The sequence below is a fragment of the Lampetra planeri genome, chromosome 30 (genome assembly GCF_965212315.1).
Source record: "Lampetra planeri chromosome 30, kcLamPlan1.2.h2, whole genome shotgun sequence".
Lineage (NCBI taxonomy): Eukaryota > Metazoa > Chordata > Hyperoartia > Petromyzontiformes > Petromyzontidae > Lampetra > Lampetra planeri.
In genome coordinates, this window is record NC_136136.1 from 1,945,561 (window position 1) to 1,965,035 (window position 19,475).

Consider the following 19,475-nt stretch of genomic DNA (forward strand, 5'->3'; position numbering starts at 1 on the left):
TTGACTGCAGTGATTCATATTCTTGGTTCTTTCGGTAAAGTCACGTAGAAGGGAAATAATAAAATAAGATAAATATAAAACAATATTTTTTTATTGTTTTATATTTATATCAAATAAAACAATATTTTTTTTTATAAATAATAAAACAAGATAAATATAAAACAATACGTTTTTTTATTGTTTTATATTTATATAAAATAAAACAAAAACATTTTTTATTGTTTTATATTCATCTTATTTTATTATTTCCCTTCTACGTGACTTTACCGAAAGAACCAAGAATACGGAACGATCTTCCTTCCGATATCGAGGAAGCCACTTGGAGCTGTGCGCTTGCGATTTCCCTCGATAGATAACCCAGATTGAGAACTTGATTATTTAGAACTGCTGCGTTGTCTTTAGTTTGTTGTCCCGATTATTGCAAGTTGGCTACGTACGGCGCGAAAGAAGTTCAAATAACTATTGCAGGCCCGGGTGCCGGGTCACATTTTTTTTATATTTTGTTATCCAAAAGCTGCCACTGGGGGGGTGCCCGCGATGAGATGTCAACTACCTCGCCGGGATTGCAGGAGGTCGTAGGTTCGATCCCTACATTATTTTGTCAGTTTTCAGTTTTCCATTTATTTTGTGTTGCCCTGTGAGCCATTCGGCTCTTGAATCGGCTGCAACCGCAACAACAAACAAAAGACAAAAACATGAACAAGAAAACATCTTAAAGTGAACATGTGTCATTTTGCACGTCTCATCTCCCCGTGGATTTTTCGCCGGGTCATCCGGATTTTCCCCTTCGCGTTTAGAATCAAGGTCACCCACGAGTTTGAACATTTGTTTTTTGGCCTCTTCGCCGAGCTATCGTTTGTTGGTGTATAAATTCGTGTTTAGTCTAAATATCCGAGATCAGCATGTACAAGGCATACCTGTCAACCCCTTAGCAGTGCCTAATTACAGACCAATTCAGACCTTATTGGTCACCCTATGGCCTATGCCCTTTTAAAATCTCAAAGTTAACCCGACAAAGTCCCATCACAAGGGAGAAACACAAAGACATTTTTTGCCCGTAAACTCAATTTCCCTGTACAATACGGGTACACCGTATGAGTTGACAGGTATGTTATATTAACATTTATGTTTCCCACACATCCGATTAGCACGTACGGTGCGAAAGAAGTCCAACGTGCAAGCAGTCTTCTACTTACGAACGATAGACTTCCTAACGGGTCTCAGGAACGAATTCGTAAACTGAGGACTGCCCGTACATAAATGTAACACCTCTTGTGTTTGCAGGAGTCATGCAAACCAATTAAACGTGTACATAAGTATTATAACACTCCTAGATGCGGTTGTTTGACCATACTTCACCACACTGAAGGGTGTGGGTTGGTAGAGGGGGGCAGAGCCGATTCAGAAACCATTAATCATTGAGGTTAGGCATGGCTGAGAATCAAATTACCTCCATACAACAGACGCATTGAAAATAAACAATTCCATAAAATAACTTATAACCGAAGAAAGATGTGAAAATGCTTCCAATAACTTTAAATATCCATACAGGTCATTCCAAAGGGTACACACAATGCAATGAGGCTTTATTTGCAAACAAAGATACACAAGTGAAAACAAAATCACGAACATTTGTGTACATTGCATTTATCACGTTGTATTTCAAAGCGTTTATTTAACTGTTTGGCATTCAATACAAAAAAGTCGTGTTCTGTGTAGAAAAGTTGCACAAGTACACCATTACACTCCAACACTAAAACGTAATTAAATGAAATATTGCAAAGCTAAACCATACATTTTTCAGTGTAAACAATTGTAAAAAATTCCAAATGTAATTGTTGCGGTATTGACTGAATCACAAACGCCTGTGCGTTTTCATAATTTGCACACAAGGTGTACACTTAACACTTATTTATGTAAGTGTTACATTTACGAGTGTACCAACTCTTTCCCTTTCACTTGAAAATGAGGCGTACTGCATCAAACTGGGGTATGTTTTCATCAGCAACGTTTAGGAACTAGTTCTGGCAACAGCAGACTTAAGTGGTTTTATGAGACTTCTCCAGGCAATGGTGAATCTCATATTAGTATGTGTCAACTCAGACAAATGCTAATTAAAGTCTGGCAAATGCAAGCATCCTGCGTGTGTATAAAATCAGTCGCGACAATCTGATATATCATACACCCCATGCAAAATAATGCAGTGTTCTTCTTTAGATGTTACGTTTTATCTTTTAGAATGGTGAGACTACCCTTCTGTTCCCGTTTTGCAATTACGTCTACTCATACAAGATGGATATTAAGGAAATTTGCTGCACTTCCTCTTAATGTAAGACTGATGAAGGGTGCAATTAACATTTGGCTTCCGTGTCACCATTACATTAAAATTGATTTTGCTCAATAATTGTATCGACGTGTGGAGTGGCAGCGCCGCAGTTTGTGGCGTTGCACTATGAACCTGTGAACCCATTTTCAATTCCCAGCCTTGGCTACGATCAGTTATTTTTGTAACTAGTCCTAGGCTTCCTCTTCATCAAGCGACTGACCAGCATAGCAAAGTCTCGCCAAACAAACCCCATGATTGATGTGGTGTGGGTTTACCTGCATGCAGCAATGAATTAACAGGTTGGAATTGTATTCATCATTTAGTCGATTGCATTGTCAATTGTGCGCCTCTACTTTTTCAACTTACATTTATTATTTCAAAAACATCCACTCATACAATGCCCTGAAGTACTAAACAAGAGCATGGTCAGAGCACCAAAGGGCAGAAACACCACTGGCATTCGAATAACGTTACCCTCCATCCGTGTTCTGTCCAAGTGCATTCCGCACGATTGCGTGTACTACTGCAATAGCTCGCACAGTGCTGCTTCTTCCGCGAAAGCCTTGCGCCTCGAGAATGGACGCGAACACCACATGCACTGAATGTACAGTACCAAGGGGTTAGTGCAGCGTTCCCTACTCCTGTGCATTTGGTTCCTGCTGGAAAATCTCCGCAAGGTGTTTGACCAGCGCCTCCAGGAGTGGATTCCCGCCCAGCTCGGCAATCTGCTTGTACGCTTGCTTCTCCAGTTGCAACAAAGTCTGCCTCGTGTACTCGAAGGAGCCCAAGCGTTCCAGATGCTCGACGCAGTACCGCTTGACGTCGATGTCTTCTGTCCGCTTTCGCAAGATGCTCAGCACCTGTCGGTGACGGAGACAATTGCAGGTTCAGGTTTGTGAAGGCTGAAAAAGTATGAAGACTAACCGTCAAGATGGGAGATGCAAGCAGAAAAACTAGTAGCTCATGAAGGTACATGGCGAGTACACATCCAACGTTTCAATTTGGACATTTTCCATCTATTAAATTCAATATTTTAGAAATGTTTCCAAAGAGACACAAGTAAGACCCTCAATTACCTGTGTGCAATTAGGCTCCGATTGTATGGCGTGGATGAGCGGAAATGAAAACTTTCCCTCAGTCAGGTCCTCGCAGTAACTTTTGTTCTCCATGTACTTTTGCGAGCGCAGGTTGGCGTAGTCATCCCGAATTTGGAAGAGCATCCCCAGCGTGTCAAGTATTGGCCGCAGGTTGGCTTTGTTCTCGCTGAACAGCTGCATAAGCCCCACCGCAAGTCCAAACAGACCGCCCGTCTTACGCAGAACCTACCAGGACAGAGAAACGCGTTCAGCATGTCAGGCAACCTGCACTAATGCTCTTATCACGGCACTCTTCTAAAAGGAAGATGCGGCAAAAAAAATATCAGCTCTTATTCTGTGGATACAAAGCAAGGATGTCAAACACGAGTTTTAACTTTTGTTAATGAGAAAAATAAATATAATAAAATATAGGAAAGCACGCCATTATGGCATTCTAGTGACATCACCCCAATAAGTGTTAATGATACATAATAACAAATGTCTAACAATGGACAATCCAGGATGCAGATCCTATATATCTACATAATACTAAAGACATGCTGTCGATTCTCTCTGGTTGGTGATTTTCGAAAAGTTTTTTGGTTTGGCCATGTTTGTTTGTTGTAGTACAGAGTTAGACTGATGGCCTTAATGTAAGTTGTCTTGTGGTTGTTGTTGTTTGACTTGCATCCCACTGGGATATTTGCACAGGGTTGGTGTATGGTGATTTTCTGCAATATTTTGCTGTCTTTTCCTGGATTTTCTGTTTGCACATAGTCACTTTAAGATGTTTTCTTGTTCATGTTTTTTGTTTGTTGCGGTTGCACCCGATTCAAGAGCCAAATGGCTCACAGGGCTATACCTAATAAATTAACTTTGAACTTGAACTTTGAAGTCCTCTCGATCTTCCTTTTTATATTTGCCTATGACTTTCTCTCTACGATATAAATGTTCAGTTTGTGCGCAGCATCTTGTGATTCACTTGCATTAAGATGCTATGGTGATCCAAATTGTATAAGAAGTTAATTATTTTTGGTCGGTGGGGGAAGGTTTGTATTCCTACGTAAAAAGACAATTCTTGTACCGTAAAATAACAACTGGAAGACACAGAAACACAAGCCATGCTACACAGGCGTGAGTGTGATGCCCAAGGCAACTTCACCATGCGTATGTAGTCCTCCTCGCTGGGGCAGGTGTAAGAGTCACGCCAGTAGATGTCCATGCCCTGGCCGCGGTGCAGCTCCAGCAGCTGGTTGGTGAACAGGGCGACGGCGTCAGCGTGGCCGAGCGTCAGCACCTTCTCCAGGCCGAGGAAGTAAACGTAGTTGGCGGAGTTGATGACAGAGGGAATGCCGTAGATGCTGTGCGCCACGGGCAGGCCGCGCCGCAGCTTCGAGTTGTCCTCGATGTCGTCCACCAACAGACTCGCATTGTGCAGCATTTGCGTCACCTCCATTATAATCTGCGGCGGATGGGCGACGTGAACATGGACGCACGCAAAAGTATGTTATAACAGCGGACATGTAAAGATTCACTGTGGATTTTTGAGGATGTGCTGTATGGCTCTGTGATGTATTTTCAGTTTGTACCGCATGCGTTGTTTGGCATGATGTCCGATGTTTAGAATTCAGTTCCTGACGATGCTCCCAGCATGTGCAGCCAAATGTGAGACATCGTGTCGAACAACACGCGGTACACAACCCGAAAACAAATCACGGAGCTGTGTAAATATTCACCCCTCGAGGGATCAGATGAATTGTCACAATATACAGTTACAATCTCACTTGTACTGCGTGGCTCGTGTCTCACTCAATTGTGCTGTGTTGTGTATTCTATCTCATTTGTACAGACTCCTTCCTTACATCTCATCTTCTGTCTCAGTTGTATATTTTTTTGGACTGTCTCATTTGTATGTTCTGTCAGGTTTTTTCGGTAAAGTCACGTAGGTAAAAAAATAAAATTAATAAAAGTAATAATAATATAAATAAAATAATGTATTTTATTTATATTATTACTTTTATTAATTTTATTTTTTTACCTACGTGACTTTACCGAAAAAAACCTAAGAGTATGAATCCTTGCAGTCACGAAAGCTTCAAATCTAGAATTGTATGTTCTGCTTTCGCATTTGTACCGTCTACCCCGTAAATTATCTCATGTTGTCTTGTTTGTTCAGTTTATCCCGTACGTGTTTTTATTTGTGCTGTCTGTATTTTGTGCCATATGATTTGCTCATTGTCTTGTAGATACCATTATTCTCAATGTATATTAGCACACATTTGCATAAATCCTGAATAATCAACTCTTAAGCCCATGATTTAAAACATTTATTTGGAGCGTAAGAACCAATGTCAATTGCGGAATTGATGTATCTTTACATGTTTAGTAGACAATGTTTGCCAAACTGATAGCGAATAGAATGAAATACAAAAATGCATTGAGAATGCAATATAGTAATAGAATGGTGGTGGTGTAAGGATTATCAGTGGGGTGGAGCAGTGGCATAAGAGTTAGCAAACTGTGCTATGAACCCAGCAATCAGTTTTATTCCCGGCCCCGGCTGATATTAGTGGTGAGTGATAGCTAACTGGCCCTAGTCCTAGATACCACCTTCACCAACCCATACTGACCAACATGGCACAGTATGGTGAAACATCCCCTTGAGAAAAAAGACTTGGGGAGGCCTTCATCCTGCATTTATATAGGGCTGTATGACAAACGACTATCATACTGTGGTTATTTAACTCTTAATTGATGTGTCTGCCTACCAGCTGTATCAATACATACATGGACTTTAGACTAATACTTTTTAAGACTGATAGGTATGTTTCCGTGGTGACATTTTCCACCTGTAATTTGTCTTCAGGGATGTGTAGCCAATAGTTGAAAGCCTTTGAGAGCTTGGTCCTTATTTGCGCACCTGTATAAATGCAGCACATTGTACAATCCCATGCCAACATTCGTTGACAGTACAAGACAGTAATTGTAAAAGTATTATTATATGGTCAATAAACCCCAACAATCCATATGGCACTCATCCAGTAGTGGACTAATACATGGCTGTACATTTACATTCAAGATCAAGATGTAATCATGGCCAAAGAGGGTGATGATACTGCACCATTTCAATGCGTTATACCCTCCGCCAAATCCTACAGCTGCTGCACAGTAGAACTGTGAGTTTCATTATTCAAGTGTGGCAACTTAAACTTTCTCCTCCATGTGAGAAATAACATTGCCAACTCAACTTTACTCACAGTGACATTAAATGAGCCCTTCCTCTCTCCATTACCAGTTCACTGGTTTGCCATAGTCTGACTATGCATTGCCAGATTTGTTAACGTGAAACCCAGCAATGCCTTCAGGACCAACCTGGCAATTGAAGCAAGTAGTTGTACGGCTCCATGAGGATTCTCTCTGTTTGATCTTCCTTTACGCTCTCCGCCATGCTGTCACGTCAGAGATTTAGTTGTGTCCCAACTGCAAGTACTGTAAGTACGAAAGGTTCAAAGCAAATAAAACGCAAGAATAACAGTACTTGTTTACAGGTGAGGAGTAAACCATTGTAAAACATATTCCAGTCCTACCACCTAAACTAATGAAATAGTTAACCAGCACTGAGCACTATTCAAACCTCTAAACCCACTTTGTCAGGTCCCTTTTTCACATCTTTGTTATACATCATCCCACCCCATTTGCGCTGATGCCAACTTTATAATTGGGGCGTTGTTTATGTGACAAACATTACTGGCTGTCGGGTGGAGGGTTACGACGCATTTATACTTACGCGATCTAAACCAAAAACCTTTATTATGAATATACAGATTGTACTCAAGACTTAATAAAATCACTGACCACCACTAAATAATGCCCTACACGAGTTCGATTCATGGCCACGGTTAAGATCAGTGGCAAGTTGATGCCTCAACTGAACGTCAGCATCCAGAAACCAGAACAAAGAATTCATACTCTTAGGTTTTTCGGTAAAGTCATAATAATGATTTTATTTCTAATATTATTTATTTTTTACCTGCGTGACTTTACCGAAAAACCTAAGAGTATGAATCCTTGCAGTCACGAAAGCTTCAAATCTAGAACAGAACAAGGCAGCATGAATTGAACATCTGAGCACATGACAGTTTTTAGTTTACGTGAACTTTAAGCAATTCATATTCAAAAGTATTGAGGTTAAACCATTCAACTTTTCCTGGAATAATATACCTATGAATACAGCACAATAACAGCGAGAGCAGTGATGCAATAACAGTACACTTCCCAATGAGGATAGCCACCTAAGTTTGACTCCAGGTCCTGGCTATCAAAATGTCCAATGCGGCACGATGCAACCGACCACCAACAAACCCGCATTGACCAGTGAGCATATCTATGGGACCCTTTTTACCCGTATCAAAGTGATACACAAAGTAAGAATAGACTTTACCCTTTCCGGCAAATTGTCAAAGTATTTTCTTATTGTTGCATTTAGTTTGGTCGTGACTGCCTCGTGACAGCTACTTATTAAACTAGATTTGAAGCTTTCGTGACTGCAATGATTCATACCCTTAGGTTTTTTCGGAAAAAGTCACGTAGGTCGTGATTTAATTTAGTCATTTTCATTTATTGTCATTTTATTTTATTGGAATAATTTTTTTTACCGAAAAAACCCGAGAGTACTTATTAAACGTTGATTTTTTTTAATTTACCGAATCCGAAAACAAAAACCGGCTTGGTTATTTCTGCCTGCTTGTGACGAGCGACATCGCACCGCATACACCTCCAAGACATTCGCTCTTATCACGCCGCAACCCAGACCACCACCCACTACACCACCTCAGCCGGGTAAAGGGACGTTTATAAATGACCTTACCCCCCGAACGACCGCGTCCTCCCGCCTTGTGAACAACAACAACAACTGAGATCGTCTCAACAAATCGCGACAGTCGGCAACGAGTCCATTCACAATACCGGCACCGAATTCCATACAACGCATAGGCAGAGGCCACCCTCCCCCCATCCCCTGCCCGCGACTCCGATTGGACCAGAGCCGGCCACGTGGTGCGTCCGGCAAAATAAATTTGCACCAATGAGGGTGGCCGAGCTGCTTATGCGTGTTGGGAAATGCAACGCGATTGCCGGAACAACAAAACAGCAACAACCCTCTAGCGGCTACCGGGGGGTTGTTGTTGTTGTTGTTGACTCCGGGGAGGTTCTTCTTATTCCTCCTCCGGAAGACATCGCCGCCAGTAACAATGTTACCGACGGACGTTTTCTAGAGCTCCATGGGGTGTTTGTGTGTGTGTGCGTTAGCTACGGCGTTATTAAGTCGCATACGTTCACGCGGGGTTCCCCGTTGCGCGAGACGACACCTCGTGTACCCACCAACACCCATCACCACCCATCACCTCCACCACCCACTAACACCACCAACAACACCACCACCACCCATCACCACCAACCAACACCACCACCCATCAACAACCATCACCACCATCACCCACCACCAACCAATACCACCACATATCAACCACCCACCATCAACAACCACCAACCAACACCACCGCCCATCAACAACCATTCACCACCACCACCCAACACCACCCCGCTTCAGACCACTCGGCGATGTTCAAACTCACTGCGGATTATTTTTCTTTTTGAGTTTCAAATTTTGAGGATACGACAGCAACAACAGAGTGAGTTAAATAAAAGCGTGTAAGTAATAATAAACACTTATCGCGCTCCTCAACAACGCCCCTCGTGGCCTGAAATACCAGTCAATACAAAGTCGTCACGTAGAAGTTTGTGGGGAGTTGACGACCACTATACATGCGGTAAATATTTTGGGGCATGACAAAAAAAAAGTGAATTTTTTTCCCGATCGTGTAGAGGTTGGTTTTAATTCGCACGAATGGAAGTTACACGTTTAAAGCCTAATGAGGGGAAATAAACGAAATTTCTGGAAATGAGCCACGTGTATGTCCTGAGGAATCATTGCCCGAAACGTCGCCCATGACTGTATCCTCAATATGCCCCCTCCCTTTAAAGCCACAAGCATGCACGGTGTGGTGATACTGTATGTGATGAACTGTGTGCTTTCAACACAGTACCGTATCCCAATACAGTACTGTCAATGCAGTACTTTATATCAGCACAGTACTTATATATACAGTGTTGTCAGCACAGTACTGTTAGTTTTGTTAGCCTTACCCAAGATGGCGGCGCCGGCTTCCGGCGAGCGGTCACGTGGCGGGCGGGGCTCCACCAGGAAGTGGCGGCGGCGTGAGGTGGGGTGGGCGTGGCTTGGTGGGGGTAGTAGGGGCTGGGCGGGTGGTAAAGGGGCGTGGTCTGGGGCAGAGGGGTGTGGTCTGGGGGCGAAGGGGCGTGGTCTGTGGGCGGAGGGGCGTGGTCTGGGGGCAGAGGGGCGTGGTCTGGGGGCATAGGGGCGTGGTCTGGGGGTGACGTCACGCGCGTGGTGTTGTCATCACGCCGTTGTTAGTTACTGGGAGCCGCCGTGGCCCCGCGGCCTCCCCTCCCGCCTTCTGTGTTGCCACTCGGCTCCCTCTCTCCCTCTCTCGCTCGCTCCGCTTTAACGTTTTGCGTGTTGACGACTTTGCTTCGTGTGGCGGGGGGGGTTGTTTTATTTACGAAGGCGACGTTGTGCAAAGAAAGCCAATACACTAGCAATAGTCATAATCGAACGCGATTGTTGCAGCCCGCTGCTGCTGCTGCTGGTGGTGGTCGGTAAATAATTAAATAATCGCAGCCCACGAAGCGGTTTCGACTGAAATTTGTTGAACATTTTTGTTTGTTTTTGCTCGCAATCAGTCGTAGTTTTTATTGTTTTAATTCCCTTGTTATGGTCATCGGTTCAGTTTTAAACGGCGATTATTCTAAATCGGCAGCGTTTGCAGGAGTCGTTCGCCCCCGTTAGTTACAACGATGTAATTATTTATATTAATAACAACACGATTAAAACGTGTTGTTATGTTCTTTAAGCGCTGATAAGTTCACTCCGTATGCATGGAGCCAGGGAAGTGGATGGCCTGACCACGGGTAATTATTACTGCTACATGTGTCACCCCACACGAGACACTCACTCGTTGATTCATAAACATCATCACCACCCATTCATTGTTACAAATTATCATTGCAATGTGTTATTTTCGTGTTGCTATTATAGTTTAAAATATCGTGGTATGTTTCGTGACTGCAGGAATTCATCTTCTTGGTTCTTTCGGTAAAGTCACGTAGAATCGAAATAATAGTATTTTATTACGTTATATTTTTATTATTTCCCTTCTACGTGACTTTACCGAAAGAACCATGAATATTATATCGTGTTATGTTATACCTTACATCACCATGCATAAACCAGCACACTACCCCATTCATTCATCACTGATTCCTCATTTTTAAAAATAATTGCATTGCTGTTACATGTCTTTAATGCTATGATAGTTTATAACATGTGCGTTCATCTCTGTGTCCTCATCACCTCCCTATCCATTCATAATTAAATCTGCCTTGCAGTGGTTTTGCTATGAGCATGCATTGTTGGTCTTTTGTGTTGCAACGCTGTGACCTCATCCAGCAGTGGATTGATTGATCGTGGCCGATGATGTTGGCTATGTTTCGGATTTGTCGATGTTATTGTTTGTTCCGCTGTGGTTTGGCATCGCTGTGGGATTTATCGTCAAGGATTTCAGGTGATCGCATGTTCATCTTTCTTTTATTGCTGCTCCGTTGCTGCTCCTGCTACCACTACGGTATTATTTAAAGTATTTTTTAAAAGAAAAAAAAATCAAGATGATTACGGTGTATCCATCCATCCATCTTGGTCGTTTCGTAGCAGTTGTGCGCTGCTTGCTTTGGACACAAGACGTCGGTGGAAGGACGTGGTGAATGCAAGTACTGTGTACAGTGCCGTGTATTAGTAGTATTAGTAATAAGAAGGGTAATAACGTTCCTTTATTTACACGGGAAAAAGCCTTGCCGAGTCTCAGCACTCGTTCACTTTGAGAGCATTCGGTGGACGCTAAGCCGCCACGTGTGTTTGGAGGAGAGAGAACGTGAGAGGTTTGGAGGAGAAGGATGAGGCCGTACACACAAGTGCCGGTTCACGATCGAAACCTCCACACAGATACAATGGCCACCTGTGTGTGTGTGTCTCTACGTTCAGACACGTTCCTCATACGTGAGATTCTGAGATTCTGCGTGTCGCCCGCGCAATAATCTTGCACGCTTCGCAAGTCCGGAGTTGTATATGGTCGATACTATCTATCCCTGCAGTGAACACGCATGCAGGTCAACGCGCCACGTGTGGTATTAGAATGAGACGCAGCATGCACACGCAATGTCTGATTACAAAATAAACAAAAGCTAAAAGATATTTAGATATTGACACGTCGTAATCGGTTGCTTGCTCGAGTACTAGGAGCGTGTTGCAGCGTCAGGATATGACACCGGCTCGGGAAGGCCTCATTCAGCAGTGGATTGAGCATGGCTAATGATGAGATTGCAGCAAGTACTACAACATCGTATGCACTGTAATATACACAGGACAGTATACTGTGTATTGTGACCATGAGTGCATCGGTCTGTTCAGCGATGTTTAGCATTAGTGCCTTACAGTGTCAATGTTTAACCCAACAGGGCTTCTATACCAAACATAGGATGACGTGTACGTGAACGCGAGACATTGTGTGAATCTCCTAAAGTATAAATCCTACTGCAGTATGCTACATACAGCCTGCGTTTGGTGTAATGTTTCACTTGCATAGTGTTTCACACATTGTACAACAGTGTGGAGGAGCATATTGGGTGATAAATAACCATCCCACAATGTTATGGTAACACATGCATCGATCATAATGGCACAGGAACACTTGATAAAAAAAAAACATGCATGTTGTATATTTAATTTGGTGTATCTGTGCATATAGTGGCTTTTCGAAGCATTGTTATTATCGTAAATGCACAGTCCGTATAAAACACTCTTCCACCACGTATCAGTTGTATCAACGACTCCTGCTCAAGTGCACTTGAAGCCATTGCAAATGTTTCCCTTTAAATTGTGAGTCAGATTTTTTATTCTCAGTCTCGTCTCGTTTGTAATCCAGGATTTAGAATCCTCCCTTTTTCCGTGCTCACTTTTCATTCGTCTGCTGCGTAACGCGTGTCGCCTTTTAGTATGCAGTGAACATGTGTCGGATAAATCTATGATTCGGCCAAAAGAAAATGTTCGTCTTGTTTTTGTTACATGTGCTTTTGTAGTTCGTGGTTGTAGGTATCCCGTGTGGAGACCCATCCATCATCTATCTTTTACTTGATAATGGCTCACTAAGATTATATTGTGGTTGTAGTCTATTTGGTCGTACCCAATTGTAGTTGCTGGCAATAAAACATATTTTATACCTACATGACTTTACCGAAAGAACCAAAGAGTATACTAATCAGAATCTTTGATTATTAAAAAAGGGTTTTGGTTTAGATCGCGTAAGTATAAATGTGTCATAACCCTCCACCACCCGACACAACAAGTAAGGGTTGTCACGTAAACAACGCGCCCATTAGTTACTACTTCAGCCCACCGGTGTGTTGGAGAGTAAATCCACAACATTTACTATTTGAATACGACGTTTTGCTGGTAATTATATCCAGCATCATCGGGTGGTGGAGGCTTACGGCACGTTTATATTTACGCGATTTAACCCAAAAACCTTTATTATCAATATAATATTGGTCGCGAAAGCCTACGTGCTAAACTCTTTTATTTATCCTGGAAAAATCCGATGAGCTATGAAGCTCGTATTCACATTTGTCCAGGAGGGCAGGTCAGAAAGTTACAGCAACAAACAATCACAAAAACGATTGTATTGCAAAGTATAGGAAAGGTAAGTACATCTAAAAAAATAAGCACGTAAAATAAATAATGTAAGCTAAAATTGCATAAATACACCAATCCCGCAACTCCGCTTAGCACGGGTGCTATGTATGGTGCGATAGAAGTTCCTGCATACAATTGCCAAGTTTGGGTAAGGCAGAAAAACAACAGCAAAAACAGTCCCAGACCACACAAAGACAACACACAGCCCCGCAATAAAATTGCACATCAACATTTAACTATCGATACTGGTTTTGGTCGTGAGTGGGAGTTGATACATGAGAAAGGTTAAAAGTTACAAATCACATTTGCAAATGCAGTCGTATCCAGCACTAATCTTCTCCTTCAGGATATATTTTAAAGGAAGATTTACGATGTTAAGGGAGGAAACAAGGTTGTTCCAAAACGTTAGTGCTGTATTGGAAAAGGTTTGGTCAACGTTTCTTGTTCTTGGGGTTAAAAAGCAAATAAATGAACGTCTTAGGTTTCTTGGCTTTGACAACGGGGTTAATAAATTAGCGAAGTATAGTTCCTATTTGCAAAGTAAGATTTTATGGATGAACAGGGCCCAGTGTATATTTATTTTTGCACCACGTGATGTCAGATTGGATTTTAAGTAGGGGTCACAATGGTGGGTCCTGTATGGTACATCCAGTGCAAATCGAAGAGTAGAATTATTTAAGCGGGTTAGTCCGTTTTGTGTTTCATTAGTAGCTGATCTATAAGCAGTGTCGCAGTAGCCAAGCAGTTGTAGAATTACGGCTTAAACTATTTCCAGGTGCAATGGAATGAGAAAACAATGTTTTTGTATAAAAACCCTATTTTTTATTTTATTTTAAGATGTGCTGATTATGGGATTGGAATGTAAGTTTTAAAATCAATCCATAAACCCATTTATATGAAGCACTCTGTTCGTTGATGTTGTTTCTGATATCCGTAATAGGTGTAGGCAATTAAAGTGGAGTTTTATTTGAAGAAAATGGCATGATCTTCCTTTGGGGATTTAGGAGCAATTTTAGTGATGATGATACAGCTCGACTTATGTTGAAGGAATTTGAATGATCAAGTGGTTTTCCTGTAAAAGTGGCTGTTTCTGTGGATGCTGGAGTTTTCTGCCACATGTAAAAACATACTAAAGAATAAGTAGGCCAAAGATCAAAAGAAGAACCTCAAAGAAAAAAAGATGATTGAGTCTCAGTGAGGCTTTCCTGTATAAATGAGAAAATGCACTACACAAAAATGGTCAATGAAATTCTCGAGTTGAGAGCATTGACAATTTTAAAGCATATGTTTATCAGTTGTTTTTGTAGATGTTTCGAGTAAATTTATTTTAAGTAGGTAAGAGCTCTTTGAGAGGCAGCATCTTTTTAAATTACAAGTTTAAATTGCCTGATGGTACTTATTTTGGCTATTGCCTGTAACATCCAGACAGCACTGCCAGTTATGTAGTCATTTGTGGCACGCCAATGGCTCGTACAAGTACAAAATCCGTGTCACGTTAAATAGCCGAGAGCAGAAAATGTTGACCTTGAAGGCATTATCAGCTCAACAGTTGATTTTTTTTTATCTTTTACGATGTTGAATGCACAGGATATGCTGAGTGATGGCACAGTGCGTAGTGTACTATGCTATGATCACGGTAGCCTAAGTTTGAATCCTGGCCACAGCTAACATTAGTACCGAGTTATATTTGAACCAATTCTGGCCCCACCCATTCACCATCCTGCACTGACCAGTATGGTGAAGTATGGCTAAGTAACCTCCGATGACGGAGAGTTCTTCATCTAGCAGTGGATTGACAAAGGGCTGTGAATTATTTCAGGCTATGCTGCGTCTGCAATGTTGTATTTAACAGGGGACGGGACACTGCAGTTGTCCGAGGCTGTGAACAGCATTGTTAAAAATTGTGATGGGGATTCTGAGCATGGAGAGAATTGGGTGCAGCCTGTCTGCGCCTTCCTTTAGCCCTGGTTGCCATCACGCCAGGCAGCACATTGTCTACATAGTGTGTGTGTGTATTTGAGCGTTGTGGGTGACGAGTTGTGTGGTCTCAGCAGATGGTGTGCAACATATTCTTGTAGTCATCTGCACACTTGCACACACGTACAACTTTGCCATTTTCCTTTGTTCCTTCTGACCAAGTCTTTGTTTTCATTAGGCAAATGTGTTACATACTGTGTGTGTAACATGACAAATATTTACTATTTTTTTAGAGAGATTAAAAAACCCTCTGAATCATAATTAAACCTAATAGAACAACTATCTATTGCAAGGGAGATCCTGGAAAAAATTATTATGCCATGATAATGTAAGAGTGAATGATAAGGTGTGTCTGTAATCACGTTTTTTTTATTTTTGCATAAAGGAAAAGAAGACATTTAAATGAACTGACCTTCAGGCACAAAGACATGAAGGTAAATGAAATGCATTTCTCTCTTTGTCACCTTCTCCCCACCTAATGCAAGTTTCACTTGGTTCAAAAGGGGTCGTTCCAATCAGCAAATTCCTTGTAAACAAGAGGATATGCTGGTAACACCACCAGCATTGCAGTGTTGGGAAAGTGTCCACTGTACATGCTCACAACCTAAGGACTATAGCTAAATGAGTGGTGTACATTTTCAATAATTTAATGGAAAAAGGACCTGATAGATTGCAGGTTTTATGTTAACAAAATGATTGGCTTAATATACGAGTGGGATGTCTCTAAATTGAAAACTCATTTCTTGATAAATGCTTTTTGTGTTTAGTTGTCCTTCCCACACACCTCCGATTATCACGGTTAGCTGTGTAAGGTGCGAAAGAAGTTGAACACACATACATACGTTGCTCGGCATGTGGCAGGAGGGAAGGCATGGGGCGGCCTTCATCGAGCAGTGGATTGACAAAAGGCTGTTGATTATTGTTTTTTGTAAAATTATTAAACAGCATGGTATTTACACAGACATAATGTTTACAATATTTGCATAAATACACACTACATTTTAGATGCATTTTTTATGCATCAATACATGACACATATATACTTCCTGGAATAAAAGCTTCTGAGATTAATATATTTTAATTCCGCTAAATGAGTACATATTTAAAATACTGATATTTCCATTGTTACATTTCCATAATGACCAGCACTTTAGCATGCTCCTGTGCAGTTTTAAATGGCGCCTTAAAATTGACACTCGTCATGTTCACTTAATTCGAGATTGTGAACATGGAATGGCATTTTGGTAATTCTACGAAACAAGTTTTGTGAGCAAGAGCATAAAAAACGAATTTGAAAGCTAAAAGTTTGGTTTTGTGTGATCTTTTAATTTTCTTTGTGGTGCATTGCTTATTGTGTGACAGACAATGAATGAACCTGCCTACCTCCTGGTCGGCACAGATGTGAGTGCCAAGTATCGGGGGGCCTTTTGCGAGGCCAAAATCAAAAGTGTAAAGAAGCTGGTCAAAGTGAAGGTGAGTCAATATATTTCTGTATATAATGGTTTAATATTTGGCTGTCTCTGGCTGTCTGATGAGGCTGGTTGTAATTACCGGCGAAACATCGTACTCTCATTGGAATTGTTGTTGGTTTACGCTCCAACACACTGTTGTGCTGAATTAGTAACGAATTGGTGTGTTCTGTTTACGTGACAAACCTTACTTATTGGCTGTGTCTTGTGGTTGCGGGTTTAACTACACATTTATCTAACCCAAAAACCTCTATAGTTTTGTATATGTATTACGCGGTCCTAGTACACAGTAAAAATGGACGTAAAGATGTAGTATACTATGACAGTGAAGGCGGCACACTGCTGTATTCTTAACGCTTTGGAGGCAAGGGTTGGTGGGTCACAGTTGGTCGACCACTTAGAGCGATGAATGAACTGGTCTTGTGAACCTATCTGTGTGGATATGTGCATGTTGTCCTCCTTGTGTGCGTGTATTTCCTCCAGGCGCTCTGCTTTCCTCCCATGTGCAAAATACTCCCTAAATACGAATTGGCCAAATAATCCTAATGCAGCAAACATGCTTTAAAAAAATGTTTGAGGCTGTCTTGGATATATAGCAGCATTTATGTATCATATATAAATGATGAAGTGTGTGTTCTTTGGTTCATTGTTTGGTGTCTCTTTAACCGCTTTAATAACGTACACGTTATATAATGCTTGTTTGCCCAGGAAAGTCTCGCTTCTTATTTCAGAGGGTCCTGTCAAGTTTTTGCAGTAGGGGGCCAATGATTGTTCTGCATAATGCATTTGAGTAAGATGTACCATTTGAATGCTTTTACAATTGGTTAATTTGTTATATAACTTATTGATTCTTCCTTTCGTTCTAAAATATGGTCGATAGATACATGACGATTCTCTGAACCCTTTCCGTTATCTTGTGGATGATTACTTCTGGATGTATTTTGGTCATTCAGGAAATATTTTCTGAAAGAATGTTAGCCATTGCAATCACTTCCCTTACTGATGATGTAAGAAGACATCTGGAGGACATGTAGACATTCATTCGTTAAATGTCTTTCGGACGGTTGTTACAAATGTATTTACATTCACTTGAGAACGAAGATAATTTATGGATGACGTTTGTGGTATTCAGAATATACTTCCATCTAGATTTGAAGCTTTCGTGACTGCAAGAATTCATACTCTTAGGTTTTTTCAGTAAAGTCACGTAGGTAAAAAATAAAAATAAAATTAATAAAAGTAGCAACCTCAGCCGCACCAACCTTACCATAAAAAAAGCTCCGATCCAGGGGCCTACCCTGGCTCCTCCCCCCTCAACCAGTATATATACAAGGTCGGGTCTCTTGCAATTTCTCTTTACTTGATATAGCAATCGTGCTGTGACGGTTCCACCTGAAGACGGAAGCTTGTGTTGCCTGCAAAAGTCGTGATTTTTTATTTAACTTTTTATTAATTTTAATTTAATTTTTTACCTACGTGACTTTACCGAAAAAACCTAAGAGTAAAACTTACATCATCTTATTCCAAATGTCACATCCAAATGGTGAACTTCTGGTGAGTGGCCCCTGGAGGAAGGGTTAACAGGGAAGGAAGTTTTGGGCCAAGCCGCGCACAACGGCTCACGGAGAACGTCCACTTGGTAGCACGGGTTACATTTGACTCTAAATATTTACAGCCTTTCCAAATCCACTGTTGAATGAAGGTCTCCCCATGTAATGTCGCTCATGGGGATCGTTTGATATTGGGGTTGTTTGACTGTTCTTCACCACTCTGGTGAGTGTGGGTTGGTGAGAAGGGTGGAAGGGCATGACTGTTTCAAATATTACTCGCTAATGTTGTTAGTCTTGGGTGGGAATTGAACTCTGTTGCTGAGTTGATGCCGCATTCCACTCATAACTGCAGCACGGAAGCTCCACCCCATTCTTAGGTAAATAAATCACTTTATTAATATTGAGTGAAAAAGTGTCAAATATAATTTTCCATATTTCCCACCTTTTGTTTTGATGGCAGCTCATTTGCGCCTGCCCACATTGCGAGACCGTTACCTCTGATGCATTGTATGCACGCTTATCTCAAAAGAAGGAAGTGTCAAGTCACCATTGTTACTCCACTGCTTTTCTGCAGGCTGCTAAGCCATGCGCCGTTATTGAGTCTCGTCTTCGTGTGACTTTTTGCCAGGTCCTGTTCAAGCAAGACTCCTCATCTCACGTTGTGCAGGACGACCAGATCAAAGGATGCCTCCGGGTTGGTCCCTCGATATAACGCACGCGCACACACGTACGTACGGACACACGCACGTACAAGGCGGTGACCTGGCCGAGCGGGAGCACTTTCCCCGCCTGTTGTAGGGGTTCGCGGTTTTAATCCAGCGGCCAAGCCTGATTATATTATCACTACTGGCGTAATATTAGAGATCTCCTAACATGATTCACGAGAGTGGGCCATTGTATGCTGGTGTCAGGATCTGAATTTTTTAATATAAAATTGCAATCATTGCCCCCTACTGGCAGGCTAATGCCCCAGGTCATTTGCAAAATGGACTCGTTTATTGAAAAATAAACTTAACTTGAACCCACTTACACACATTCAGCTGCTAATTCAACCCGCTTTGAATTTGCCGAGTGCAAGTTCACACTTTTATAGTGAGCTTTTAAAGTTTTGATGGGATATAATGAAATCATTTAAAAACATCGTTTAATACACACACTCTCATAATATAACTTTACGGCCCTGGACACATTGTT

General features: G+C 41.6%; 2 protein-coding genes across 6 annotated transcripts in view; one reads left to right on the forward strand and one right to left on the reverse strand.

Annotated features, from left to right (window-relative positions):
* Positions 1–1,565: 1,565 nt before the first annotated feature.
* Positions 1,566–9,144, reverse strand: GGPS1 (geranylgeranyl diphosphate synthase 1). 3 transcript variants are annotated; one of them, XM_078608432.1, is made up of 6 exons: positions 9,036–9,144; positions 6,775–6,891; positions 6,252–6,322; positions 4,565–4,864; positions 3,403–3,648; positions 1,566–3,186 (listed from the first exon to the last, which is right to left on the reverse strand). In XM_078608432.1, the coding sequence occupies exons 2-6, from the start codon at positions 6,848–6,850 to the stop codon at positions 2,962–2,964; spliced, it is 918 nt and encodes a 305-aa protein (XP_078464558.1). In that variant the 5' UTR covers positions 6,851–6,891; positions 9,036–9,144; the 3' UTR covers positions 1,566–2,961. The 3 variants fall into 3 exon arrangements, with proteins under 3 accessions (XP_078464558.1, XP_078464557.1, XP_078464559.1); XM_078608431.1 differs by lacking the exon at positions 9,036–9,144 and adding an exon at positions 8,270–8,391; XM_078608433.1 differs by lacking the exon at positions 9,036–9,144 and adding an exon at positions 7,433–8,261.
* Positions 9,145–9,869: 725 nt separating this feature from the next.
* LOC144728788 (uncharacterized) overlaps positions 9,870–19,475 on the forward strand; it is a 42,381-nt gene continuing 32,775 nt past the window's right edge. For all 3 annotated transcript variants that reach the window (XM_078608436.1, XM_078608434.1, XM_078608435.1), the window contains exons 1-4: positions 9,870–10,452; positions 15,648–15,696; positions 16,625–16,735; positions 18,910–18,975. In XM_078608436.1, the coding sequence (XP_078464562.1) occupies positions 15,691–15,696; positions 16,625–16,735; positions 18,910–18,975 (183 nt within the window). In that variant the 5' untranslated portion in view covers positions 9,870–10,452; positions 15,648–15,690. The remainder of the gene's footprint in view (positions 10,453–15,647; positions 15,697–16,624; positions 16,736–18,909; positions 18,976–19,475) is intronic.

Bases quoted from the DNA above. Each gene is read 5' to 3' on its own strand.
- GGPS1 (XM_078608432.1), bottom strand. From the start codon at position 6,850: ATGGCGGAGAGCGTAAAGGAAGATCAAACAGAGAGAATCCTCATGGAG. The intron at 4,865-6,251 runs GTGGAAAATGTC...CATCCGCCGCAG, and splicing joins TCCCTGAAGACAAATTACAG to ATTATAATGGAGGTGACGCA. The intron at 3,187-3,402 runs GTAATTGAGGGT...CGTCACCGACAG, and splicing joins CGGAGCCTAATTGCACACAG to GTGCTGAGCATCTTGCGAAA.